At 39.3% G+C, this 14940-nt stretch overlaps 1 protein-coding gene across 1 annotated transcript in view; it reads right to left on the bottom strand.

Annotated features, from left to right (window-relative positions):
- The window catches only part of CPA6 (carboxypeptidase A6), a 265180-nt gene that overhangs the window by 58789 nt on the left and 191451 nt on the right, over positions 1–14940 (bottom strand). The window contains exons 4-6 of the mRNA XM_032610184.1: positions 6826–6940; positions 4635–4736; positions 2475–2579 (exon numbers count right to left, since the gene is read on the bottom strand). Coding sequence (XP_032466075.1) covers positions 2475–2579; positions 4635–4736; positions 6826–6940 — 322 coding nt within the window. The remainder of the gene's footprint in view (positions 1–2474; positions 2580–4634; positions 4737–6825; positions 6941–14940) is intronic.

A 14940-nucleotide genomic window follows, 5' to 3' on the forward strand; every position in this document is an offset into this window, starting at 1 on the left:
GTTGTGGCATGCGGGCTTAGCTGCTCTGTGGCATGTGGGATCTTCCTGAACCAGCACTCGAACCCATGTCCCCTGCCTTGGCAGGTGGATTCTTAACCACTGCGCCACTAGGGAAGCCCCTGGAGCCTAATCTTAATTGATGCTTCTTGCTCTTGCTCCAGAATGAACTACCCTCAATTGATAGTCACCATACATGCCTGTTCCTTTTTCTGTGGTTACATTGTGTCCTCCTCTTCCTTGGAAATTTAGCTTGGGTTCTAGGGCTGCCATGTATGGCTGTACAGATTGTGCACTGCAAAAGTCCAGGCGGTACCATATCCTTAGGAGATGAATTGTAAGTCATCTCCCAGAAATCTTTCCATATCATAACCCCTGGATTCTCACACTCCCATTCATTCACAAATAACTGAAGCACTATTAAGTGCCAAGTGTTGTTCTAGGTACTGGGGATTTGGCAATGAACAAGATAAATAGAGTTTCTGCCGGTGGCATTAGTATAGGAAGAGACAGACAATTACCACATGAACAAATAAAGTAAGTTTAGGTGTTATAAAGAAGTTGCACATGTGGGGGTGAGGTAAAATGTTTGGGAGATACATTCTTATGTTCTACAATAATACACTGGACCATAGACTATAAACAATAGATGTTCTATTCTTAACCATTTTGCCCCTTTTCCTTTTGAAACTCAAGACAGCAGACAATATGTTGTATGTATACAATGGATATTTAATGCAAGGTGGTAGAGTTAACAATTAGCTTTTGCATTTATCCTACCAGGATGAAATGGTATTTTAAGAGAATATGAATTGCTCAATGCGCTGAGTGGGAATAGTTTGAAAATTTTATTATTACATTATAAAATTAAGAATACTTTTGTGGGTTTGGCTGTGGTAGGCAGATTTTACAAATTAATACACTATTGACTTTTTAAAAACTATATTTATTTATTTTTGGTTGCATTGGGTCTTTGTTGCTGCACGCAGGCTTTCTCTAGTTGTGGAGAGTGGGGGCTACTCTTTGTTGCGGTGCGTGGGCTTCTCATAGCGGTGGCTTCTCTTGTTGTGGAGCACGGGCTCTAGGTGCGTGGACTTCAGTAGTTGTGGCTCACAGGCTCAGCAGTTGTGGTTCTCAGGCTCTGGAGCGTAGGCTCAGTAGCTGTGGCGCACGGGCTTAGTTGCTCCGCGGCATGTGGGATCTTCCCAGACCAGGACTTGAACCCATGTCCCCTGCATTGGCAGGTGGACTCTCAACCACTGCGCCACCAGGGAAGCCCCCCAGTATTGATATTTGTGGGGCATATTTTCTAAGACTAGGAGAGCCTTCAAAATAATAAACCTTACTAGGTCACATAATTTTCCCATAAAACATAGTGAAATATAACTGAAATATTTAAATATCTTTTGTATCCTTAATGGTTTTCTATGAGTAATTTGTAGGGGTTTTTTTCTGGCTAAGAACCTTCCTTCCCTTAGACTTCTTCACTGTTATTACCAGTACCAGTCGTTGGCTTTTTTTAGGAGTCTTAAAAAAAAAATACTAAGTAGTGGGCTTCCCAGGTGGCACAGTGGTTGAGAGTCCGCCTGCCGATGCAGGGGACACGGGTTCGTGCCCCGGTCCGGGAAGATCCTACATGCCGCGGAGCGGCTGGGCCCGTGAGCCATGGCTGCTGAGCCTGCGCCTCTGGAGCCTGTGCTCCGCAACGGGAGAGGCCACAGCAGTGAGAGGCCCGCGTACCGCAAAAAAAAAAAAAAAAAATACTAAGAAGTAAAGGTTATAAAAAACCATGAACGTCAGTGCATTCTTGACAGTAGAAAAATATCAGAACACATGAAGATGTTCATCCATGAGGTTGGCCCACTCTTGGGATAAGAACCCCCTCAATACACTAGCCTTAGAGGGCTTATGACTTAAATGAAGCCTTCAGAAAATGAGAAATCACCATGAATCAGCAACCATTAGAGTCACTGAAAAGTACTGAAACAGAGAATGTTAAATGCACAGATGCTAAAGGTCTTTGGTGTCTAAATCACAGATCCATAGCAGGAGGGCAAAATGTAGTCACTTGCTCATCTCTTTATGGCTGTAGCATACATGAGATCATTTTGACGGAGAAGACAAGAGAATATCACACGAGAAACTGTTCTGGAACACCATAAATTGGATTTGTAGCCTTTTGCTATATATCAGCTACTATGGTTGGTTCCTAATTTGTCACAAATTCATAAACGCTCTGAATCTCAGGTCCTTTCTCTTTAATGAGGGTTGGTAATTCCCACCTCCAAGGGCAGAGCTGAAGATAAACAGAGCCAGGGTTTTGAGAGGCCTTCATAAACATAGAAGAAACCCACAAAATCACGGTGTTACTGTCATTCCATCAGATATCGCTGGCTTCACATTCCCAGTTTTGTTCCTTGAGCAGAATAAAAACACTGGCTAGTGAGAATGGACACTCTGTAAAGGGTTTAACTTACTTCTTTTACAAACCACTGACAAAAGGCAGGACCAATCCATTCTCTTGCATGAATACCGCAGTCTATCCAGACAGCTCTTTTGTAAGCTCGTGATCTTCTGCCCAGCTGAAAACAAGAGTATTCACAGTAACCAATGCAGGCTTTTATTTTTGGATTGACTGACCAGCATAATTTAATATGGTTTCAGCATAATACTTCACTAGAGTTGGGTTCATTAAGTAACCCATAAAAAAGACAGATTTCCTATCGATTTCAGAAGTCCAGGCTTGTTTATGCAGAAAGAATAAATTTATTGTCTGAATTACGAATCAAAGAAGTAGAAAATACACAAGGAAAATGCAATTGCTTAAATAGGCTTGCTTCTCCATTTTCATATAATATGTGACTTAAGTAAGAAGCTAATTTTTTCCCTCCCTCTCTCTCATCCTTGCCCTGTTTCTCTCCACTGCCCTCCCCATGCAGGGAATCAGACGTATTCCCAAGCAATATCTATTAAAGAAACAGCTATGCCTTATATGTAGAGAAAGTCAAATTTTATTACAATACAAAAGGGAAACACAAAGTGATTTGTAGAGTCAAGTGACAGACTTTTCTTTATTATCCTATTATATCAATTTCATTTATAATACGGTTTCTAACCCAGTTATCAGTTGATGGCTTTTGACATTATAGGGGATCTAGTTTTCATTCATTCATTAATTCACTCAACTAATGCTTTAGGAAATCCTTTTTAATGTCAGACACAGTGCTTGGCCTTGGAGATTCAGAGACGAGAAGACAAGGAATTTATACGGTAGTAGGGGAGGGCAGACACATAAGCAGTTAATCATTATAATGTGAATATATGTAAGTTACTTTGGCAACTCGGGTGCTATGTCTCATTTCCCTGTGGATCAAAAGAGGAGCCCTTGAAGAGTTGAGCAAGACTTGAAGCTTGCCCTGCAGACAAGTGGAAGAAGGCATCTCAAGCTTGGAAGAGAATCTGAGTGCACCGTGTTTGAGCAGCTGCTTCTGGGGTATGAGGAAAGAATGGCAGATGAAGCTGGACACAGAGGCAGAAGACACATGAAATTGCTGGATACTAAGTAACAGAGACAAGGCTTCATCCTGTATTCCATGGGAGGTGTGTGTGTGTAGATGGACGAGAGGGTAGAGGATGGGGACTCACAGGGAAGTTCAGTCCTGAGGCTGCTGTGACTGCAATAGTCCAGGGAGAACAGATCCAGAAACAAGCTAGGGCAATAGCAGTGAGGACAAGAAAAGAGGTTTTGACAAATCCAAAAGTTAGAAGAAAGAATTGTCAGTTCTTCATGTTAGATTTAAATAAGTGACGAGAATAAAGGAGCGGAATTCAGGATGGTTCATGTTTCCTGACCGGAGCACGGCAGTGCCATCCTGAGTCTCAGGTGCTTTGGTGAGTATCGAGATGACGATGGCAAGGTGGCAATGAGCTATGAATGTCCAGTAAGTACCAGGGAGCAGACTCCACTGAACAGAAAAGTCTGGAATGACTGTTGAAACCATGGGGTGGATGTGCCCATCCAGGCAGGGTGGGGAGAGGGAGAGCACAGCTGAGGAGAGAATCCTGGGGCCACCAGCACGTAAGGAAAGAACAAGCGGAGAGGAGCCATTGGAGGAGACCTGAGAGAGGATGGTCTGAGACGAGAGGAGAACCAAGTAGGGGTCATTGCAGATGTTTTAGAGGTGTCGTGAGGGCAAAGGCCAGGGAGTCAAGGTCTGAATGGTTGCTGAGGAAGTAGAGACAGTGATGCAGGGAAGTCTTTTTAGATCTTTGGCAGAGAAGAGATGGTTCAGTGGCTGAAAGAGAACGCAGGCTCAAGGGCTGGGAATGACGTATACCTTCTTACACATTTCTGTAGTTTTGCACTGGTTCATCGTAAGCAGCACCAACTCACAAATAATGTTGGTCATTATTTTTGAAGTGCATAAATACTGTTTTAGAAACAGTATTCTTTGGAATACTCAATGGCAAAAATTAAATATGGCTCAAAAACCTAAGGGAAATTTTTTTTCTTAAATTACCAGATAAGGTTAAATGTGAGACACGATGAAATGCCATTTCGTTTCTTTTCCCCATAAGTCAAAGCTGAAAACGACGAATGTTTAGTAAATATTTAGTTACTAATTTCTTATTTTTACCTTTAAAACAAAAAGAGATCTTCCCTCATATGATTTTCCAATAGAGAACATGTGAATGAGGCCTGAATGAGTTTTATTCAAATGATGCATCCAATTTTGAATCTAAAAGCAAGTAAATAAAAACCACGTCAGACTCTCACAATTATGGAGCTTTTAGTAAACAAAAGAGAACAAAAAGACAACAGTGGGTTAGGAACTCAAAGAAGCATATGTGGAGCATAAGATTGAATGAAAAACCAATTTTGTAGTTTTAATTTTCTTCAGGACAGACACTTAAAATTACATTTTATTTTCTGCTTTTATGAATAGTTGCTTTATGTCTTTATATTGTTCCCCTTTTAAAGCATACCTTCTACTACTCTGTGTCATTAACATCTTAATGGCAGAATTTTACAGAAAACTAATCAATGTGTTCTGGGTCCTTTTTGAAAAATCAAAATTTATTTCCATTTGCCCCCAACATTTAGAGGAAAAGAAAGAAAGCAGCTTCAGGAAAACCATCCCAACTATTTGAAAGTGTTTATTAAAGTCCTCTATATTGTAATTTGCCACAGAACAGAAGGTGCTAAGAAAAAGGCATTATCTTTTGCATTTAAGGTTTATTCTACCCAGCCACACATTGGAGGGCATACTCTGAATAATTTCCCGAGTAATAGCGATACATTTGCATTGATCCATTCACACACATTTATCTGTCATCGGGGAAAGTTATATTTGAGATGGATAAAGAAGGCACTTAGAAAGATGGGTGACATTTCTGACTTGAAGCCCAATAAAGGAGTAAGGAAATCACAGAAAAGTGTCCCTCCGTTCCATGATGTGAAAGAGTCTGTTCTAAAAAAAAAAAAACCCAAAAAACAGATTTTCCTTTCTTTCTATCCCTATTTAATCTAACGAGCAGGATACACAAACACACATACATTTACATATCTATATTAATATATTTTTAAATTTGGACTTATTTTTCTAGTGCACGTTAATAGCAAGTATGTCAAGTTGTCTAAATGTCTAATCTAACTTGACATATCTAATATGTCAAGTTATCTAAATCCTTTCCATTGCTGGTAACTTCAAGCTTCTAAAAAGTATGTTAAAAACAGGAAATATGTAGAAATAATTTTGAATATATATATTTTCTTAAGAATATAACAGGATCTCATTTGTTCTATGACTGGCATTCCTGTGCTCAATTCAGGGGAAGAATGAAAAAATGTATGTACTTATCCATTCAGTCATCCTGTAAATAGCTATCTATTTGGAAGTCTCTCTTTGCTTGCCACTGCAGATACAGTGGTGAACAAGAAAGCAATGGCTTGTGCCCATGGCCCTTTCAGCTTATTAGGAGAGAAAGGCATTAATCAAATAATCATACAATAACATAATTAACTATGATAGGTATCACATCCATGTACCATGGGTGCAGTACTCCGGGGGTTGAGACTAGGGTGTTCTGGCCCCATCTGGGATAGCAGAAACAGCTCTCTTCTTGCTTAAACTGAGATTTGAAGAATAACTAGTTGTTGCTCAGATGTACAGTAGTGGCAGTGGGGATGGGTCCTTGTTTTTCTCAGATACAGTAAATAACAGCAAGCTAACAGTCCCTGAGGTGCCACAAATGAAGCTTGGTTTTGGGGAGGTCTCAAATTTGCAGAGGGTATGGGGCAAACATCAAAGTTCACTCTACCCCTCAACCAAACCATTGCCCTCAAAGTCTGGCTAGCTCTACCGTCCATGCATTTTTCAATTAGGGTGTTTATAACCATAATTACAGTCAGCCCTCCACATCTGGGGATGCAGAACCATTGGATACCAAGGGCTGACTGTACTACGTCATTGTACACAAGGGACTTGAGTATCCATGATTTTGGTATCTGTAGGGGGTCCTGGACCCAATGCCCTTCGGATACCGAGGGGCGACTGTATAGCAGCTTTACTGCACTCTCCATTGAACTTCCCCTGTCCATTGTAGGGGGGGGTTGGATAAAGCAGGTGAAATTAAAATTATTTTGCTGCTACTTATATAGTGTAAAAGGCTTAATGGAAGAGAACTGAGGTGCCTGGGCAATGTAAGAGCTGTACGTATTCTTCATATGGCCTCTGCCTCTGTCCTTATGCTTCTCTCCCAATCCTGAGACTTAAATGATAAAGATGCGCTTGTAAAAAAGCAACAAAAGGTCCTTTGATTACATACTTCTTCTAAGGAGTGATAAACTTCATAATTATATCCAGGGACGGATCTTCGACTTCTCTGGCTTGGCAAACTGCTTCCCTTTTCCAGTACTTTCTGAAGATCTTCCATGAGGATCCTGGATTTGAAATGATAGACATGATGAAAATTAAATGGAAATATTACAAAAGTCAGTCAATATCAAAAGAAAATCATGCATCTGTGAAAAGGACAGTGAAGGAAAAAAGGACAGTGAAGATTGACACTTCTAAAAACACCAAATGTTGGGAAGATGTTCTTTTTCAGAAAATAAAAACTTAAATAAATGATATAATGAATATAAAATAAAAAATTATAGGCAGGTGTTCCCAAGTAATGAGCCTAATAATAACTACCATTGATTGAGCAGCTACAAGAACTGAATGATGGCGTGGGAACACATATTTACTGAGCACCTATCAGGTGGCAGGCACTGTGCTGTGTATTTTACATGAGCTTAGTTAATAACCCTATGAGCTTAGACTTTCTTGTTATCTCTATTTTACAAATGGGGAAACTGAGCCTCAAAAGGGTTAAGAACCTGTCAGTATCACTCTTCCAGTGAGCACAGAGCCAGAATTGGAACTTGGAATGTGAACCCAAGTTCCAGGCTTTAGACTCAGGTCCGCTGTGACATGATGAAAAATGAAGCACGACAAGCTCCTCCACTCCTTTGCCACATCCTCCTGTTCGGCTGCTTCTATCTGTTCCCATGGCTTTTGTCACTGAACTTTTGTCATGTTGTCACCTGGCATACTTGACCCAAGACTCAGAAAAGGGAAAGAAAGAGACTACAAGACTACAATACTCAAGAGGAAATGGAAGAAATACCTAGAGTCGGAAAAAGCTAATTTCACTGCCTACCAGTATCAATGACACCAAGAGAAGGCAAGCTTAGGTAATCAAAGTGAATGCATTTGGAAATTGAAGGCCGAGGCCAGGGTGAGGGATTCGAGTCACTGAAATGTATGGAACCAGCTGGACTGGTGTTATTATTTTTTTTTAATTTTTAATTTATTTTTTATACAGCAGGTTATTAGTAGTCAATATTATACACATCAATGTATACATGTCAGTCCCAATTTCCCAATTCAGCACACATACCACCATCCCCACCCCACCACAGTTTTCCCCCCTTTGGTGTCCATACGTTTGTTCTCTACATCTGTGTCTCAACTTCTGCCCTGCAAACCAGTTCATCTATACCATTTTTCTAGTTTCCACATACATGAGTTATTATACAATATCTGTTTTTCTCTTTCTGACTTCATTCAGTATGACAGTCTCTAGATCCATCCACGTATCAACAAATGACCCAATTTGGTTCCTTTTTATGGCTGAGTAATATTCCATTGTATATATGTACCACAACTTCTTTATCCATTCGTCTGTCGATGGGCATTTAGGTTGCTTCCATGACCTGGCTATTGTAAATAGTGCTGCAATGAACATTGGGGTGCATGTGTCTTTTTGAATTATGGTTTTCTCTGGGTATATGCCCAGTAGTGGGATTGCTGGCTCATATGGTAATTCTATTTTTAGTTTTTTAAGGAACCTCCATACTGTTCTCCATAGTGGCTGTATCAATTTACATTCCCACCAACAGTGCAAGAGGGTTCCCTTTTCTCCACAGCCTCTCCAGCATTCGTTGTTTGTAGATTTTCTGATGATGCCCATTCTAACTGGTGTGAGGTGATACCTCATTGTAGTTTTGATTTGCATTTCTCTAATAATTAGTGATGTTGAGCAGCTTTTCATGTGCCTCTTGGCCATCTGTATGTCTCCTTTGGAGAAATGTCTATTTAGGTCTTTTGCCCATTTTTTGATTGGGTTGTTTCTTTAATATTGAGCTGCGTGAGCTGTTTATATATTTTGGAGATTAATCCTTTGTCCGTTGATTCGTTTGCAGATATTTTCTCCCATTCTGAGGGTTGGCTTTTCATCTTGTTTATGGTTTCCTTTGCTGTGCAAAAGCTTTGAAGTTTCATTAGGTCCCATTTGTTTATTTTTACTCTAGAAGGTGGATCAAAAAAGATCTTGCTGTGATTTATGTCAAAGAGTGTACTTCCTATGTTTTCCTCTACGAGTTTTATAGTGTCCAGTCTTACATTTAGGTCTCGAATCCATTTTTTTTTTTTTTTTTTTGCAGTACGTGGGCCTCTCACTGTTGTGGCCTCTCCCATTGCAGAGCACAGGCTCCGGACACGCAGGCTTAGTGGCCATGGCTCACGGGCCTAGCTGCTCCGCGGCATGTGGGATCTTCCTGGACCGGGGCACAAACCTGTGTCCCCTGCATCAGCAGGTGGACTCTCAACCACTGCGCCACCAGGGAAGCCCTCGAATCCATTTTGAGTTACTTTTGTGTATGGTGTTAGGGAATGTTCTAATTTCATTCTTTTACATGAGCTGTCTAGTTTTCCCAGCACCACTTACCGAAGAGACTGTCTTTTCTCCATTGTATATCCTTGCCTCCTTTGTCATAGATTAGTTAACCATGGGTGCGTGGGTTTATCTCTGAGCTACCTATCTTGTTCCATTGATCTATGTTTCTGTTTTTGTGCCAGTACTATATTGTCTTGATTACTGCAGCTTTGTAGTAGAGTCTGAAGTCAGGGAGTCTGATTCCTCCAGCTCCGTTTTTTTCCCTCAAGACTGCTTTGGCTATTTGGGGTCTTTTGTGTCTCCATACAAATTTTAAGATTTTTTGTTCTAGTTCTGTAAAAAATGCCATTGGTAATTTGATAGGGATTGCATTGAATCTGTAGATTCATTTGGGTAGTATAGTCATTTTCACAATATTGATTTTTCCAATCCAAGAACATGGTATATCTCTCCATCTGTTGGTATCATCTTTAACTTCTTTCATCAGTGTCTTACAGTTTTCTGCATACAGGTCTTTTGTCTCCCTAGTTAGGTTTACTCCTAGGTATTTTATTCTTTTTGTTGCAGTGGTAAATGGGAGTGTTTCCTTAATTTCTCTTTCAGATTTTTCATCATTAGTGTTTAGGAATGCAAGAGATTTCTGTGCATTAATTTTGTATCCTGCTGCTTTACCAAATTCATTGATTAGCTCTAGTAGTTTTCTGGTGGCATCTTTAGGATTCTCTATGTATAGTATCATGTCATCTGCAAACAGTGACAGTTTTACTTCTTCTTTTCCAATTTGTATTCCTTTTATTTCTTTTTCTTCTCTGATTGCCGTGGCTAGGACTTCCAAAACTGTGTTGAATAATAGTGGCAAGAGTGGACATCCTTGTCTTGTTCCTGATCTTAGAGGAAATGCTTTCAGTTTTTCACCATTGAGAATGATGTTTGCTGTGGGTTTGTCGTATATGGCCTTTATTATGTTGAGGTAGGTTCCCTCTATGCCCACTTTCTGGGGAGTTTTTATCATAAATGGGTGTTGAATTTTGTCAAAAGCTTTTTCTGCATCTATTGAGATGATCATATGGTTTTTATTCTTCAATTTGTTAATATGGTGTATCACACTGATTGATTTGCGTATATTGAAGAATCCTTGCATCCCTGGGATAATTCCCACTTGATCATGGTGTATGATCCTTTTAATGTGCTGTTGGATTCTGTTTGCTAGTATTTTGTTGAGGATTTTTGCATCTATGTTCATCAGTGATATTGGCCTGTAGTTTTCTTTTTTTGTGACATCTTTGTCTGGTTTTGGTATCAGGGTGATGGTGGCCTCGTAGAATGAGTTTGGGAGTGTTCCTTCCTCTGCAATTTTTTTTGAAGAGTTTGAGAAGGATGGGTGTTAGCGCTTCTCTAAATGCTTGATAGAATTCACCTGTGAAGCCATCTGGTCCTGGACTTTTGTTTGTTGGACGATTTTTAATCACAGTTTCAATTTCATTACTTGTGTTTGGTCTGTTCATATTTTCTATTTCTTCCTGGTTCAGTCTTGGAAGGTTATACCTTTTTAAGAATTTGTCCATTTCTTCCAGGTTGTCCATTTTATTGGCATAGAGTTGCTTGTAGTAGTCTCTTAGGATGCTTTATATTTCTGTGGTGTCTGTTGTAACGTCTCCTTTTTAATTCCTAATTTTATTGATTTATGAGTCCTCTCCCTCTTTTTCTTGATGAGTCTGGTTAATGGTTTATCAATTTTGTTTATCTTTTCAAAGAACCAGCATTTAGTTTTATTGATCTTTGCTATTGCTACTGTTTTGTTTCTATTTCATTTATTTCTGCTCTGATCTTGATGAGTTCTTTCCTTCTGCTTACTTTGGGTTTTGTTTGTTCTTCTTTCTCTAGTTCCTTTAGGTGTAAGGTTAGATTGTTTATTGGAGATTTTTCTTGTTTCTTGAGGTAGGCTTGTATAGCTATAAACTTCCCTCTTAGAACTGCTTTTGCTGCATCCCATAGGTTTTGGATTGTCGTGTTTTCATTGTCATTTGTCTCTAGGTATTTTTTGATTTCCTCTTTGATTTCTTCAGTGATCTTTGTTATTTAGTATCGTATTGTTTAACCTCCATGTGTTTGTGTTATGTTTTTTACCCCTGTAATTCATTTCTAATCTCATAGTGTTGTGGTCAGAAAAGATGCTTGATATGATTTCAGTTTTCTTAAATTTACTGAGGCTTGATTTGTGAGCCAAGATGTGATCTATCCTGGAGAATGTTCCATGCGCACTTGAGAAGAAAGTGTAATCTGCTGTTTTTGGATGGAATGTCCTATAAATATCAATTAAATCTATCTGGTCTATTGTGTCATTTAAAGCTTCTGTTTCCTTATTTATTTTCATTTTGGATGATCTGTCCATTGGTGTGAGGTGTTAAAGTCCCCCACTATTATTGTATTACTGTCAATTTCCTCTTTTATAGCTGTCAGCAGTTTCCTTATGTATTGAGGTGCTCCTATGTTGGATGTATATATATTTATAATTGTTCTATCTTCTCCTTGAATTGATCCCTTCATCATTATGTAGTGTCCTTCCTCGTCTCTTGTAACATTCTTTATTTTAAAGTCTATTTTATCTGATATGAGTATAGCTACTCCAGCTTTCTTTCTTTTTTTTTTTTTTTTTTTGCAGTATGCGGGCCTCCCACTGTTGTGGCCTCTCCCATTGTGGAGCACAGGCTCCAGACGCGCAGGCTCACGGGCCTAGCCGCTCCATGGCATGTGGGATCTTCCCGGACTGGGGCACAAACCCGCATCCCCTGCATTGGCAGGCAGACTCTCAACCACTGCATCACCAGGGAAGCCCCTCCAGCTTTCTTTTGATTTCCATTTGCATGGAATATCTTTTCCCATCCCCACACTTTCAGTCTGTATGTGTCCCTAGGTCTGAAGTGGGTCTCTTGTAGACAGCATATATATGGGTCTTTTTTTGGTATCCATTCAGCAAGCCTGTGTCTTTTGGTTGGAGCATTTAATCCATTCACGTTTAAGGTAATTATCAATATGTATGTTCCTATGACCATTTTCTTAATTGTTTTGGGTTTGTCTTTTTAGGTCCTTTTCTTCTCTTGTGTTTCCCACTTAGAGAAGTTCCTTTAGCATTTGTTGTAGAGCTGGTTAGGTGGTGCTGAATTCTCTTAGCTTTTGCTTGTCTGTAAAACTTTTGATTTCTCCTTTGAATCTGAATGAGATCCTTGCTGGGTAGAGTAATCTTGGTTGTAGGTTCTTCCCTTTTATCACTTTAAGTATATCATGCCACTCCCTTCTGGCTTGTAGAGTTTCTGCTGAAAAATCAGCCGTTAACCTTATGGGAGTTCCCTTGTATGTTATTTGTCATTTTTCCCTGGCTGCTTTCAGTAATTTTTCTTTGTCTTTAATTTTTGCCAATTTGATTACTATGTGTCTTGGCATGTTTCTCCTTGGGTTTATCCTGTATGGGAGTCACTGTGCTTCCTGGACTTGGGTGGCTATTTCCTTTCCCATGTTAGGGAAGTTTTCGACTATAATCCCTTCAAATATTTTCTCTGGTCCTTTCTCTTTCTCTTCTCCTTCTGGGACCCCTATAATGCGAATGTTGTTGCATTTAATGTTGTCCCAGAGGTCTCTTAGGCTGTCTTCATTTCTTTTCATTCTTTATTCTCTTCAGCAGTGAATTGCACCATTCTGTCTTCCAGGTCACTTATCCGTTCTTCTGCCTCAGTTATTCTGCTATTGATTCCTTCTAGTGTAGTTTTCATTTCCGTTATTGTATTGTTCATCTCTGTTTGTTTGTTCTTTAATTCTTCTAGGTCTTTGTTAAACATTTCTTGCATCTTATTGATCTTTGCCTCCATTGTTTTTCCGAGGTCCTGGATCATCTTCACTATCATTATTGTGAATTTTTTTTCTGGAAGGTTGCCTATCTCCACTTCATTTAGTTGTTTTTCTGGGGTTTTATCTTGTTCCTTCATCTGGTACATAGCCCTCTGCCTTTTCATCTTGTCTATCTTTCTGTGAATGTGGTTTTTGTGCCACAGGCTGCAAGATTGTAGTTTTCTTGCTTCTGCTGTCTGCCCTCTGGTAGATGAGGCTATCTAAGAGGCTTGTGTAAGTTTCCTGATGGGAGGGACTGGTGGACTGGTGTTCTTGATGAGATCCCTGAGCTAGATATAGACTTGTCACCCTGGTACTCACCAGTCTCCTCTAACTAGAGCCATGAAGTAACAAGGTGCTCACTCCTTTACGTAAAGATGTTAAAGAGCCTCTCAGTGATTTTTCCTGGGCTTGGCAGGCAGCTAAAAAACTTTGCTTTCATATTTTATCTTTCCAAAGAACCTGTGGCTTGGTGGTTTCAGTGCCATTAAAAGAACGTGTAATGGCATTTTTAAAAGAGTTTGTTTCAAAGTTGACCTATGTAAGTCACTTAGTAAAAAAAATTATCTTGAATTACTTGAATAAATACTTTTTGGTCCTCAAAGGAAGTAAATTTACTTAAGGTCATGCTGGGTGTAGGAAATTCCTTTTGATTTACTCATTTGGTATTTACCGAGGACCCACAGTGGACAAAGCACTTAATCTGGAATTTATCATCAGCTTACTGTTCTTTTTGTTTCAATTTTCAACCTTTAGAACTAGAAACATTAAAAAGCAAGGTAAGGTGTGGTGGCACCACGTTGGTAAGTTCACTTGGTAGCTGCTTGCCATGGCTCAAAATATGAGTGGAGTTTAGATTGTCAGTCTGAATACGATCTGTATTAGTTCTTTCTTTCTTCCCCCAAAGAAGGGAGTTACAGATGAAAGTAGGTTTGTATGGATTAAAGAACTTTACAGTATTGCCAGTGTGGAGGTAAAGAACCAAATGAACTTCTTCGTCAACGTCCAATCTTCTTGTGTTGTGAGCGAATCTGGGGTGGTCAAGAAAAATGCGAGTATGATTATGGCTCAGTTGGTTGGTTATAAACTGTCAACAAATTCCAGTTACAGTAGGCAATTTCCAGCTGTCTTTTCCTCACCAGTACCATCTATCCTGGCTACTTTTCTCTATTTCAAGAAAGGGGAAAGAAAAAAAAAAAAAGATTTGCCAAAGCCAGCAACCTACAAAAGAATCTCCTTCTGAATTTCCAGTTTAAAAAGATACATGAACACATACAAAAAAGGTTTCAAAATTATAAAAACCTTTATAGCACGTTTACAAAATTGAGCTCTAGTGTATTACTTTTGCATTATTTCCAAAATGGACAGACTTTCTAAATACTGGGTTGGCCAAAAAGTTCATTCGGGTTTTCCTGCAACATCAGGAAAATGTGAACGAACTTTTTGGCCACCCCAGTATAAACAAGCACAGATAACTTGTTTCCCCTCAAGGTAAGACCAATTCCGCATATTCATCACCAGAAAGTTCTGGTGCTGATACATCTGCTTGTTTGGCAACTCTTGGTAGAACTATCACTGTACCCCTTAGAAAGCTAATATTTTCTCAGGAGTTTCAGTATGAAAAACCATGCTCCTTAATTGATTAGATCCTTAAGTCATTTACCAATTGATAATGATAAACATATTACTAATCAGATAACGAAATGAACTGTCAAAATAATTCTAATGGATAATTGCTCCTACAAAATATTTACCTTAATGTTTTCTAGTCAAGTTTGCTAGTGTTTTAACTAAAGTAAATGATGAGGTTTTTCAGTTTGAGGTTGTGGAATCACT

This window comes from Phocoena sinus, chromosome 17 (assembly GCF_008692025.1).
Source record: "Phocoena sinus isolate mPhoSin1 chromosome 17, mPhoSin1.pri, whole genome shotgun sequence".
Taxonomy (NCBI): Eukaryota; Metazoa; Chordata; class Mammalia; order Artiodactyla; family Phocoenidae; genus Phocoena; species Phocoena sinus.